Raw genomic sequence first — 13,895 nt, 5'->3', positions numbered from 1 at the left:
CCCTGGGCACTATTGGCCTGGTATCTGGGACATTCTAGACATCCATAAAGGAGTGGTTAATGTTTTACAATTGCAAACATGTTTGTTACTTAGTAATTAATGGGACTTATTTATTGAATTTTCCTCAAGGTGACCTCACCACAAACATGCAATGAACAGTGAAGGGGAAATGTCTTGGGGAAATGTTTTGTATAGTCAGTTTCTTCTGCTGCCTCAGTGGTATCCAAATAGATGGTCCTCGTTTGTACTTCAGTGACAAGCACCAGGCATGCTAGTAACACTTTCAGAAATGCAGAGGCCTCTTTTGAACAGCTTTACTCACACATTGCTTTTTTTTTTTTTTTTTTTGGTGTTTGGCAAAAAAATTCTCCCAAGTGTGTACATTATAACTATTTCAACTACTGTGTCAGTGACTATGAACTATATTTATACTTTACAAAGTAGGCCTTTTTGATGGCCTAAGTCTAGTAACAACTTCTCACATAATCTGTAATTAATAAGCTGTGAAGATATCTGGAGTAATTCTTCTATTTTGTTTCAGTTTGGACTTTGCTGCCTACCTAAGTAGCCAGCCTGGGTCCATTTTAATTGTTATTCTCACTGAGTGTTCTACCAAAGTGCATTTCCATCACAGGGTATCTTCTGCAAAAATCCATAAGTTTCAAACTCTTGACCACATTGTATTTTGTTAATATGTATGTTTACAAGAAAACTTCATAAAAGTCTCCCCATATTTGAAAGAATTAAACCTGACCAGTGATCTCTTTGTTTCTGGTTCATATAGCTGATGCTAAATGTGGATGTGTTTTATTCTCTGTGTAATCTCTCCTGTTACCAGATGTTTGATGAAGCTTTCTGGAATCTTAGTGAACCAGCTTTAGAAGAAGAAAGCTTAGAGAGACAGCGGCAAATAATGCTTGATTTTTCATGTCTGTTTGGCTTTAGATGAGTAATGTTTCCACGGGCATGGGAATAGTGATTTCTGAATCTGAATCTGAATGCACCAGGTGCTCAGACGTAGAAGATTGACTTCTTCACCATTGTGTGGTATCTGTGATGAACTGTTTCTCATGAAAGTCCTCTATGCAGTACAAAGGCAGGGGAGGGAGTCTTACTCCTTAAGGATCTTTTTATTCTTTTGATCCTCTGAACTGCAGGATCAAATAATATTCATCTTTTGCCTTGAAAGTAATAGCATTTATCTCGTTCTAAGTACCTTATATATAAGTACTCTTGAAGATATGAACAGAGAGCCATCCCCTGCCAGTATTTGTTGGTTGCTCTGCTAAATTATACCATGCTGAATGTGGGTGTGTATGTGACATATGCCTTTTTGTGCATAAATAACTTGGAACACTACCGTCAGAGGGTAATCTCTCAATAGGAGTCTGTATATTCCGTGGTTTTTAAACTGAGCATCTGCTTATTATATTTATGGGATTATTCTTTTTAAGGCTTCCTCCACCCCAACTTGTGCCAGTATTCAAAATGCGAGCAAAAAAGTAAGGAAGAATTTATTCAGATAGTTGTGACATGAATAATCATATCAGGATAATGAAGCCCTCCAATACAATTGCCTCAATAATGATGCATGTTAAATTGGCAAATATATCCAAGCCCAGAGCACACAAGAATTTCAGGATTTCTGCCACATGCTTGAATAGATTCTGCTTCGGACTCAAAATGGCCTCTTCCAGGTTAATTTTTAGGCCGGGTTCCTAGAGTTCATCTCTTTAGTCTTGAGAATCCTAATAGATTAGACTAGAGTCTGTGCTGCAACTATATAGGAGAATATTTAAAAGGTAGTTGGCTGTGTTTTGGCTATTTTCTGCTCAAAGTATCTATCTTAAGAGAATTTGAAAATTTCCATCCAAATCACTGTTGGGGACATCTGTAAAATTAGGGTTCTCAAAATAAATCAGGCAGCTGTACTCTAAATAATAACATTTGCAAAGTAGGTGATGTAGAGGACATAATTCTCTGTGAGTCAGGTTCATTCATATATAATTTGACTTCCTATTAAAAGATGACAGTGCTGGCAGTGTTAATTACAATGTATATAATTAAAGCCTAAAAAGTAAGAGCAGGACCGCACAGATTAAGTGGCCCATCTACCCCTAAGCAAAAATGTAAAAGCTACTGTTTTTCCCCAAAAGAGGCCTCCTGATTATGAGACAGGATAGTAAGGGCTTACATACATTTTCCAAAATGGCATATTTTGGAATTCAGTTTAAGTTTTTAACATGGTTGTAAACTGCTTTCTCGTTGCTTATAAAGTGTCTTCTGTAAGTGGGGCAAAGAGAGGGGTCTCAACTGAGCCTTAATGGCTTTGAGAGTTTGGAAGTAAGAGGAGATATAACACTGAATGAATTTATCATATGTATTTTTCTCTGCTAAATTTTATTTGTCACTAAATGTGTCATTTTACTTGTGCTTTTACATTTGGGCTTTTCAGTTGAGGCTCCCATCCCTCCCCCAATCTTCTAGACATCATTTGGATACAAATTTATAGGATGTTTCAGATTTGCATAATCCTAAACGGGTTTGTAAAGTGTATTTAATTGTATTTTGACTTTTGTGGGTCATTGAAAACATTCACTGCTTTAGATTTGGGCTTGGTAGTGATCTTCCATAACCTGAATGAGGCAGCAATTATGTTTTGTTCAATTAAGTACTGGGAGGAAAATATCTGTCTGGTTGTCATGAACGGTGTAGTGCCATGTGAGTGAATATCGTGGTGAATAAAACCAAAGAAGGAAAGGAGCTTGTGGTTCTGAAATCGGAGAGAAGCTGTATAAACAAAAATGTATGCAGTTGGAAAAACCAAGGATCTAAGATGGCTGTTGGATTGGAAGAAGGATATTTATTTATTTATCTATTTATTTATATTTATGTATTTGAGAGAGAGTGCGCATGGGGGTGGGGAAGGGCAGAGGGAGAGAATCTTCAAGCAGACTCTGAGCTGAGCAGGGAGCCTGGCTTTGTGTGGGGCTCGATCCTACAACCCATGAGATCACAACCTGAGCCGAAACCAAGACTCCAATGCCACCTGAGTCACCCAGGAACCCCAGAGAAAGGGTGTTTAAAAGATGAAGATGTGAGGGACACCTGGGTGGCTCAGTTGGTTAAGCAGCTGCCTTTGGCTCAGGTCATGATCCCAGCGTCCTGGGATCGAGTCCCACATCGAGCTCCTTGCTCCGCGGGGAGCCTGCTTCTCCCTCTGACTCTGCCTTCCACTCTGTCTGCCTGTGCTCGCTCTCGCTTGCTCTCTCTCTGACAAATAAATAAATAAAATCTTTAAAAAAAAAAAAAGATGAAGATGTGAGAAAACATTTAGTGAAATGGAACTTCTGAAAATACAATGTTCCTATAATTTATATTAAGAAGGTACTGAAAATAATTCAAATATCATGCTAGGGTAGGGACAAGTGATTGAAATGCAACTTGATTACAGTGTAAGAGTTCTCACAGAGGGAAGGAGGCCAAGGACAGGTGATGTGTAATGGTATATTTTGTGACCTTGTGTAGGGTCAATAACTGTATTCCCTCCTCCCTCCTGTAAAGGTCATCTCAATATTTCCCGCCCTTAAGACTTCTCAGTTCTTACCATCGCTTAGAATCTTGTAGTCTAATACTGGCTCTAGTGCTTCTCCAATTTTGTTTCATTCTTCACTATTTCTTTTACCCACTTGAAGTAAAATCTCTCTGATCACCTCTGCCTTTCCTTCGGCTGTAATGATATCCTACTCTTTAAGATTTTCCTTACATGCTCCTTCTTTATTTCAGGGTTTTACCAGGTTATTTAGAAGTAAAAAGTAGGCTTCTTTCTAGCCATTTTTCAAATATGCTGTTATATTTATGAGAAGGGTGGGATGAAGTTCTGGAGAGATTATTATTAGAATCTCAAGGGTTATTAACAGCTTTGAGTTTTAAAGTGACGTTAATTTATGAAGTTAGGGATTGCATGCCTTTAAATAGTGTAGGAAAAGTTTATGCCATGTGCATGAGTGTACAATACATATTTTTCTATCTTGATGATATAGTAAGCATTTTTTATACTTTCTAAGGTTGAAGTAATAACGCTATTTTTAAGCATATTTTAATTGTCCAAATATTTTGTCAATTAAAAAGTAGATATTTACAGACTGGCAGCAGAATGGTGGATGTTTTGGCAACCATTTGGGATGAGGAAAAATGAACAACATAGTGATGTTTGGCTGAAGAAGAAAATAGAGGAATGGGCAGTGGGTGTGTTCCAGTCTCTGAAAGTTGAGTGGCTTACAGAGTATCTAGGACCACTAGATGGAAATGAAAGGGAGACAAATTGTCCATCCTCAGAAATGTTTTCACATTTAGACCTGTCCAAGAGTAGAAGGAGCCATCTCTTCCTGAGAGGATGCCTCTCCAATCTTGGAAGTTTAAGGCAGAGGCCCATGGCTATCTCCCAAGTGAGGCATAGATGAGTTTCCTCACTGGCTGAGAGGCAAGGACAGACATTCTCTGAAATCCCTACCAGCGCTATGCTGATATTATACATGTTAAGTGGGTGCATTTGCTGTATATATATTTTTTTAATCTGGCATGAATTCTGTAGAAGAAAATGAACACATCAAATATCTACCAATATTCTTGAAACAGACTGTAGATATACATCTTCACCTGTCTGTGTGATGGCTTTCATATAGAAGTTTAATATATGCTATTTTCTAACTTCACTTTCCCTTTTGTTTTTCCTTTCCTTCCATTCCCTTCTCTTTCCCGCTATCCCTGTCCTTTACTTGCTTCTCTTCCCCTCTCCTTCTCATACCTTCCCTCCGCTTAGCCCATCCATACCCCTACCTCCCTTCTTCCCTCCCTTCCTTTCTTCATTCATCTTTCTTTTTTTATTATATTAATTACTATATTAAATGTGATTGGATTAAAACTTACAATTAAAAACAGAGATTATCAGAATGATTAATGTAAGACTGAAATTTATCTTGCCAATATGAATACACACTTTAGAGTCACAAAGAGTTTAAAAGTAAAAAGATAGAAAAAATATACACCATCCAAACACAAATCATAAGAAAGCTAGTGTAATTGCATTTCTATCAGACAAAGTAGACTTCAAACAAGAAATATTGTCCAAGTTAGAGACAGATACTTTACTTTATAATGATAAAGTATTGAATGTATCAACTGACAGGGCAATTCTGAACATAATACACCTAATAACAGAGCTTTGAAGTCCATAAAACAAAAACTGACAAAACTAAATGGGGAAGGAGATAAATTCACAATCATCACTAGAAACTTTAACAGGCAACTCTCAGAAATAGAACAAATAGATTTTTTTATTACTTGTTTTAAAGATTTTACTTATTGATTTGACACAGAGAGAGAACACAAGTAGGTAGAGAGAAAGGCAGAGAGAGGGGGAAGCAGACTCCCTGCTGAGCAGAGAGCCTGATGTGGGGCTCGATCCCAGGACCCTGAGATCATGACCTGAGCTGAAGGCAGAGGCTTAACCCACTGAGCCACCTGGTGCCCCTTTTAAATTACTTTTAAAAATAAACATATACTGACCCCAGGGGGACAGGTCTGTAAATCGTCAGGCTTACACAACTCACAGCACTCACCATATCACATACCCTCCCCAATGTCCATAACCCAACCTCCCTCTCCCTATCCCCTGGCAACTCTCAGTTTGGTTTGTGAGACTAAGAGTCACTTAAAGATTATCTCCCTCCTGACCCTATCTTGTTTCATTTTTTTCTTCCCTACCCCCAAGTCCCCCACTTTGCCTTTCAAATTCTTCATATCAGGAGATCATATGATAATTGTCTTTCTCTGATTGACTTATTTCGCTCAGCCTAATACCCTCTAGTTCCATCCACGTTGTTGCAAATGGGAAGATTTCATTTCTTTTGATGGCTGCATAGTATTCCATTGTAGATATATACCACATCTTCTTTATCCATTCATCTTTTGGTGGACATCTAGGTTCTTTCCATAGTTAGGCTACTGTGGACATTGCTGTTATAAACATTCGGATGCATGTGCCCTTTTGGGTGACTACATTCCTATCTTTAGGCTAACTACCCAGTAGTGCAATTGCTGGGTCAAGGGTAGCTCCATTTTCAACTTTTTGAGGAACCTCCATACTGTTTTCCAGAGTCCTTCCCACCAACAGTGTAGGAGGGTTCCCCTTTATCCGCATCCTCTCCAACATCTGTCATTTCCTGACTTGTTAATTTTAGCCATTCTGACTGGTGTGACGAGGTATCTCATTGTGATTTTGATTTATATTTCCCTGACACCAAGGGATCTGGAGCACTTTTTCATGTGTCTGTTAACCATCTGGATGTCTTCCTTGCAGAAATGTTTGTTCATATCCTCTGCCCATTTCTTGATTGGATTGTTTATTCTTTGGGTATTGAATTTGATAAATTCTTTATAGATATTGGATACTACCCTTTATCTGATACATTGTTTGCAAATATCTTCTCCCATTCTGTCAGTTGTTTTTTGATTTTGTTGACTGTTTCCTTTGCTGTGCAAAGCTTTTGATCTTGATGACGTCCCAATAGTTCATTTTTACCCTTGCTTCCCTTGCCTTTGGCTGTGTTTCTATGAAGAAGTTGCTGTGGCTGAGATCAAAGAGGTTGCTGCCTATGTTCTCCTCCAGAATGTTGATGGATTCCTTTCTCACACTAAGGTCTTTCATCCATTTGGAGTCTATTTTTGTGTGTGGTGTAAGGAAATGGTCCAGGTTCATCTTTCTGCATGTGGCTGTCCAGTTTTCCCAACACCACTTGTTGAAGAGACTGTCTTTTTTCCATTGGACATTCTTTCCTGCTTTGTCAAAGATTAATTGACCATAGAGTTGAGTGTCTATTTCTGGGCTCTCTGTTCTGCTCTATTGATCTATGTGTCTGTTTTTGTGCCAGTACTATACGTCTTAATGATGACAGCTTTGTAATAGAGCTTGAAGTCTGGAATCGTGATGCCACCAACTTTGGCTTTCCTTATCAACATTCCTCTGCTATTTGGGGTCTTTTAGGTTCAATATAAATTTTAAGATTATATGTTCCATTTCTTTGAAAAAATTTGATGATATTTGGTAGGGATTGCAATAAATGTGTAGATTGTTTTAGGTAGCATAGACATTTTCACAATATTTGTTCTTCCAATCCATGAGCATGGAACATTATCCATTTCTTTGTGTATTCCTCCATTTCTTTCATGAGTACTTCATAGTTTTCTGAGTATAGATTCTTTGCCTCTTTGGTTAGGTTTATCCCTAGGTATCTTATGGTTTGGGTGCAATTGTAAATGGGATCGACTTCTTAATTTCTCTTTCTTCTGTCTTGTTGTTGGTGTATAGAAATGCAACTGATTTCTGTGCATTGATTTTATATCCTGACAATTTACTGAATTCCAGTTTTGGAGTGGAGTCTTTTAGGTTTTCCACATAAAGTATCATATCATCTGCAAAGAGTGATAGTTTGACTCCTTATTTGCTGATTTGGCTGCCTTTAATTTTGTTGTTGTTTTTGTTGTCTGATTGCGGAGGCTGGGACTTCTGATACTATGTTGAATAGCAGTGGTGATAATGGATATCCCTGCCTTGTTCCTGAACTTAGCGGAAAAACTCTTAGTTTTTCTCCATTGAGAATGATATTTGCTGCGGGTTTTTTATAGATGGCTTTCATGATATTGAGGTATGTACCCTCTGTCCCTACACTTTGAAGAGTTTTGATCACAAAAGGATGATATACTTTGTCAGATGCTTTTTCAGCATCTATTGAGAGTATCACATGGTTCTTCTTTCTTTTATTAATGTAATGTATCACACTGATTGATTTGTAGATGTTGAACCAACCTTGCAACCCAGGAATAAATCCCACTTGGTCATGGTGAATAATCCTTTTAATGTACTGTTGGATCCTATTGGCTAGTATTTTGGTGAGAATTTTCATATCTATGTTCATCAAGGAATTGGTCTGTAATTTTCCTGTTTGATGGGGTCTTTGTTGGTTTTGGGATCAAGGTAATACTGGCCTCATAAATGAGTTTGGCAATTTTCCTTCCATTTGTATTTTTTGGAACAGTTTCAGGAGAATAGGTATTAATTTTTCTTTAAATGTTTGGTAGAATTCCCCTGGGAAGCTGTCTGGCCCTGGGCTCTTGTTTGTTTGGAGATTTTAGATGACTGCTTCAATCTCCTTACTGGTTATGGGTCTGTTTAGGTTCTTTATTTCTTCTTGGTTCATTTTTGGTAGTTTATAGGTTCCTAGGAATGCATCCATTTCTTCCAGATTGCCAAATTTGCTGGCATATAGTTGTTCCTAATATGTTCTTATAATTGTATATATTTCTTTGGTGTTGGTTGTAATCTCCCCTCTGTTATTCATGATTTTATTTATTTGGGTCCTTTCTCTTTTCTTTTGATTAGTCTGGCCAGGGACTTATCAATCTTATTAATTCTTTCAAAGAACCAGCTCCTAGTTTCATTGATCTGTTCCACTGTTTTTTTTTTTTTTGGTTTCTATTTCTTTGATTTCTGCTCTGATCTTTATGATTTCTCTTCTCCTGCTGGGTTTAGGCTTTCTTTGCTGTTGTTTCTCCAGCTCCTTTAGGTTTAGGGTTAGGTTGTGTACTTGAGATCTTTCTTCTTTCTTGAGAAAGGCTTGTGTTGCTATATATTTCTGTCTCAGGACTGCCCTTGCTGTGTCCCACAGATTTTGATCAGTTGTGTTTTCTTTATCATTTGTTTCCATGAATTGTTTCAGTTCTTCTTTAAGTTCCTGGTTGACCCATTCATTCTTGAGTAGGATGCTCTTTAACCTCCATGTATTTGAGTTCTTTCCAACTTTCCTCTTGTGATTGAGTTCTAGCTTCAGAGCATTGTGATCTTAATACATGCAGGGGATGATCCCAGTCTTTTGGTACCGGTTGAGACCTGATTTGTGGCCCAGGATGGGATCTATTCTGGAGAATGTTCCATGTGCAGTAGAGAAGAGTGTGTATTCTATTGCTTGGGATGGAATGTTCTGAATATAACTGTGATTCCACCTGGTCCAATGTGTCATTTAAGGCCTTTATTTCCTTGTTGATCTTTTACTTGGATAATCTGTCCATTTCAGTGAGGGGAATGTTAATGTTCCGTACTATTATTGTATTATTGTTGATGCATTTCTTTGATTTTGCTATTAATTGGTTTATATAGTTCGCTGCTCTTATGTTAGGGGCATAGATATTTAAAATTGTTAGATCTCTTTGTTCGACAGACCCTTTGGGTTCCATATAGTGTCATTCCTCATCTCTTAGTATAGTCTTTGGCTTAAAATCTAATGTATCTGATATAAGGATTGCCAGCCCAGCTTTCTTTTGATGTCCTTTAGCATGGTGAATGGTTTTCCACCCCCTCACTTTAAATCTGGAGGTGTCTTTGGGTCTAAAATGAGTTTCTTGTAGACAGTATATTAATGGCTTTTTAAAAAAAAATCCATTTCGATACCTGTGTCTTTTGAATGGGTCATTTAGCCCATTTACATTCAGGGTAACTATTGAAAGATATGAATTTAGTACCATTGTATTGCCTGTAAGGTGACTGTTACTGTATATTGTCTCCATTCCTTTCTGGTCTACTACTTTCAGACTCTCTCTTTGCTTAGAGGAACCCTTTCAATATTTCCTGTAGGGTTGGATTGGCATATACAAATCTTTAAGTTTTTGTTTGTCCTGGAATCTTTTGGTCTCTCTTTCTATTTTTAATGATAGCCTAGCTGGATATAGTATTCTTGACTGCATGTTTTTCTCATTTAGTGCTCTGAATATATAATGCCAGTTCTTTCTGGCCTGCCAGGTCTCTGTGGATAAGTGTGCTGCCAATCTCATATTTTTACTATTGTATGTTACAGACTATTGTCCTGGGCTGCTTTCAGGATTTTCTCTTTGTCATTAATACTTGTCAGTTTTACTATTAGATGACAGGGTATGGACCTATTTTTATTGATTTTGAGGGGGGTTGTGTGTGTCTCCTGGGTTTTGATGTTTGTTCCCTTGGCCATATTAGGGGCATTCTCTATTATAATTTGCTCCAATATACCTTCTGCCCCCCCCCTCTTTCTTCTTCTTCTGGAATCCCAATTATTCTAATATTGTTTCATCTTATGATATCACTTATCTCACAAATTCTCCCCTCATGGTCCAGTAGTTGTTTGTCTCTTTTTGCTTAGCTGCTTTATTCTCCATCATTTGGTCTTCTATATCACTAATTCTCTCTTCTGCCTCATTTGTCGTAGCAGTAAGAGCTTCCATTTTTTATTGCACTCATTAACAGCTTTTTGATTTCAACCTGGTTAGATTTTAGTTCTTCTATTTCTCCAAAAAGGGCTTTTATTTCCCCAGACAGGGTTTCTCTGATATCTTCCATGCCTTTTTCGAGCCTAGCTAACACCTTGAGAATCATCATTCTGGACTCTGGATCTGACATATTGCCAATGTCTGTATTGATTAGGTCCATAGCCTTCAATACTGCCTCTTGTTCTTTTTTGTGTATGGTGATTTTTCCACCCTGTCATTTTATCCAGATAAGAATATATGAATGAGAGAATAAAGTAGTAAAAGGGTGTTAAAGACACCAGGAAAATGTACACAAACCAAATCAGAAGAGACCCAAAATTGGAGGGAGAGGTGAGGGGGTACATGTATATATATATGTAAGAATTGATTTTTCTTTAATTTTTTTAAACTATATATATGCATGTGTATATATATAGTTCTTCTATATATATAGATACATATATATATTAGACTGGTGAATAGAACAGAGCCATCCACTTGATTTTGGGTATATTTTGGTCCCTTAGAAGAAAGTACCTCCTAAAATTTTAAAGAAAGAAAAACTTGTATATATACAAAAATAAGGGTAAAATGATGAAGGGATTGACTATGACTGTAAAGATGAAAATTTTAAAAAAATTCTAAAACAGGAATTGATAATTTGGTTGGAAAAAGTAAGTGGAGAGAATGTGCTCAGGCTGGAGACTAGAACAATACCCTGTGCTATATTTAGGGTATATTTTGATGTATTAGAAGAAATATTATGCCAAAAATTTTTTAGAAGATAAAACACTATATGTATACAAAAAATAAAGTTAGATCCAATGAAGGATGAAATATGACTATAATAATGGAGATTTTAAAAGTTTTTTTTTAAAGAAAGGTATTGTTAAGATAAACTAGTTAATAAAAGTTAAATAGGAAATATGAAAAGTTAAAAAAATTAGAATAAGAAAAAATTTAAAATTTAATTAACTTTGCAAGACTAAAGAATCATGAGGAGAAAGTCATGAATTCCATTCTTTGCTTTCCCTTCCTCTGGAATTCTGCTATTCTCCTTGATCAGTGAGCTTGGTCTTGGCTGGATATTCTTGCTAATCTTCTGGAGGAGGGACCTGTTTTAGTGATTCTTAGATGTCTTTGCCCGAGGTCCAACTGTGCCCCCTTGCCAGTGGCTGGCCTAAGTAATCTGATCGGGTTTGTTCTCGGGAGCTCTTGTTCCCTGAATGTTTTCTGTAGAGCTCTGGAGGACAGGAATGAAAATGGTGGCCTCCCAATCTCTGGCCCGGATTATCTGAGAGCTTGGTTCCCCACTCCTCAGTGCACCCTCCTAGAAAAGCAGTCATTCCTGTCTCCCTGGCCTCCAGCCTCGCTCCAAGTGACCGAACGTTTCAGTCTCTGGCACACAGCCTCATTTGGAGTCTCCAAACACAGCAGATTCCTGCATCCAGAGAAGGAAGTTGGGTCTCCCCAGATCTGCCATTTGTGGGGTCCCTGCTCAAAAAGCAGGGGCCTGACTATGCCATGGATCACAGTTTAAGGTAACTCTGAGCTGAGAGTCTACTCCTCAGCTCCATCTCTGTAGCCGGCTTCCCCATTGTGATACCTGTGAGCTCTGCTACACTCAGACACCTCCGATCCTTCTGTGACCTTGCAGCACCTGAGACCACACTGTCCCTTTGAGCGCTCCACCCCTGGTTGGACTCTGGAGTGATGTCCCTCGGTGGAGCAGACTTTTTTTTTTTTTTAAAGATTTTATTTATTTATTCAGCGATCACAAGTAGGCAGAGTAGCAGATGGGGCGGGGGGTAGAAGCAGACTCCCTGCCAAGCAGAGAGCCCAATGTGGGGCTTGATCCCAGGACCCTGAGATCACGACCTGATCTGAAGGCAGAGGCTTAACCCACTGAGCCACCCAGTCTGGAGCAGACTTTTAAAAGTTAGAATTTTGTGCTCCATTGCTCTGTCGCTTGTCGGGAACTGGCCCTTCCTTCCACGGCCTCTCTTCTCGTCCCTTCAGATTCACTTCTCCACACATCCTACCTTTTAGAAAGTGGTCCATTTTCTGTTTCTACAATTGCTGCTTCTTTTCGATCTCCTGTTGGGTTGTCGGTGTTAGGAATGCTTTGATAACTACCTAGCTGAACTCCTGTGACCTAACATCATCTCAGTCTGCTAATCCTCTGCCATCTTGACTCCTACCCCTCATCTTTCTTTCTTTTTTTTTTTTTTTTAATTTCTCTACTTCTTCTATTGTGTCCCCATGTTCTTTTCAGTCTCCAAATAGACCAGTTTCAGGTGGCCACTGGCTTGGAAGTATTACATGTCCATAATCAAACTCATTTAATGGCACCTCTGCATCTGAAAGAGAGGTGGTGGTTGAGCAAGGCCAGCATTTGTCACATTGGAAACCTGTGGGTTTCAAGCGTATTAAACACATGCTGGGTTTAGATGCTGGGGACTTTATTGGCACTCTGGTGGCACAGGGGTATTTTGTGAGTCCCTGTAGAAAGTGTAGAAAAAATCAACATATTTTTATTTAAAAATATAGCCTCCCAATGTTAATAGAAGACTTATAATGGTATTGCCTCTGTAAGAAAAGACCTCTATCTTATTCCCCAGAGCCCAAATGTGTAATTGCTACAAGGTAAGTTTATCTTACTCTCCTGACTAGACCTAGAAATAGGTAATTATGAGATTAATTAGGTTCCAAATAATTTCAGATTTTTAAATTAAGCTCAGTAATGTGGAGTACTAAATAGTATATTACTGAATTAATCACTGTCACTTCGCAATGATTAAGGTCATGGATCTACAAAGTATTATTGTATTATCATCACTCCTCATCAGTTATTACTTGTAATGATACATTTGTTTCTATTCACATTTTATTGAATGTGAATGTAGAAAGAAGAATTGCACTTTTCAGATAGTAGCCATTTGGAATTTCCTACCTATTGTTATATTTTTAAGGAGAAGAATTTATATTACTTATCTATGTATGCAGTTATTCTGAGATCAGTAAATGACTTGACTGGCAAATATATTATTATGTTACTTTTCCAGGTGAAGACCCTGAAACAAGAAGAATGAGAACAGTTAAAAACATAGCAGATTTGAGGCAAAATTTAGAGGAGACTATGTCCAGTCTTCGTGGGACCCAGATAAGCCACAGGTTTTTTTCTCAATTCTATATATTGTTGGGCCAATAAAGAAAAAAAAAATGACTATCAAGAACTTAACATCTTCTAAGAATAAAGAAAAAATTCAATTTCCCCTTACTATTTTCTCACTTAAATTTTACAGGACATTCAGCTGGCTACTTCTTAGCATATACCCTAGGACTTTTTTTTCCCATCCATCTCTTCTTCTATAGAGTATCCCTTTCAAACTAAAATAGCTACTGAAATTATCACCATCACAACCAAGTAGATTTCCTTGCCTGTGACAAAGAACAGTGGACAGAAGTTGCAGTTGAAATGCATCTGGGGCAGGAGTGGGGATGGGGGTACAGAGAGACTCTGAAACACAATTGGTCTCAACTTCCAGAATAGTTCTGGGAAG

The 13,895-nt window shown here is 37.9% G+C and overlaps 1 protein-coding gene across 7 annotated transcripts in view; it reads left to right on the top strand.

Annotated features, from left to right (window-relative positions):
* NAV3 (neuron navigator 3) overlaps positions 1-13,895 on the top strand; it is a 611,692-nt gene that overhangs the window by 429,198 nt on the left and 168,599 nt on the right. For all 7 annotated transcript variants that reach the window (XM_044228605.1, XM_044228606.1, XM_044228604.1 and 4 more), the window contains one exon: positions 13,398-13,506. In XM_044228605.1, the coding sequence (XP_044084540.1) occupies positions 13,398-13,506 (109 nt within the window). The remainder of the gene's footprint in view (positions 1-13,397; positions 13,507-13,895) is intronic.

The sequence above is a fragment of the Neovison vison genome, chromosome 12, assembly GCF_020171115.1.
Source record: "Neovison vison isolate M4711 chromosome 12, ASM_NN_V1, whole genome shotgun sequence".
NCBI lineage: Eukaryota > Metazoa > Chordata > Mammalia > Carnivora > Mustelidae > Neogale > Neogale vison.
Note: the sequence above shows the minus strand (reverse complement) of the source record. Positions and strands in the feature narration are given on the sequence as shown.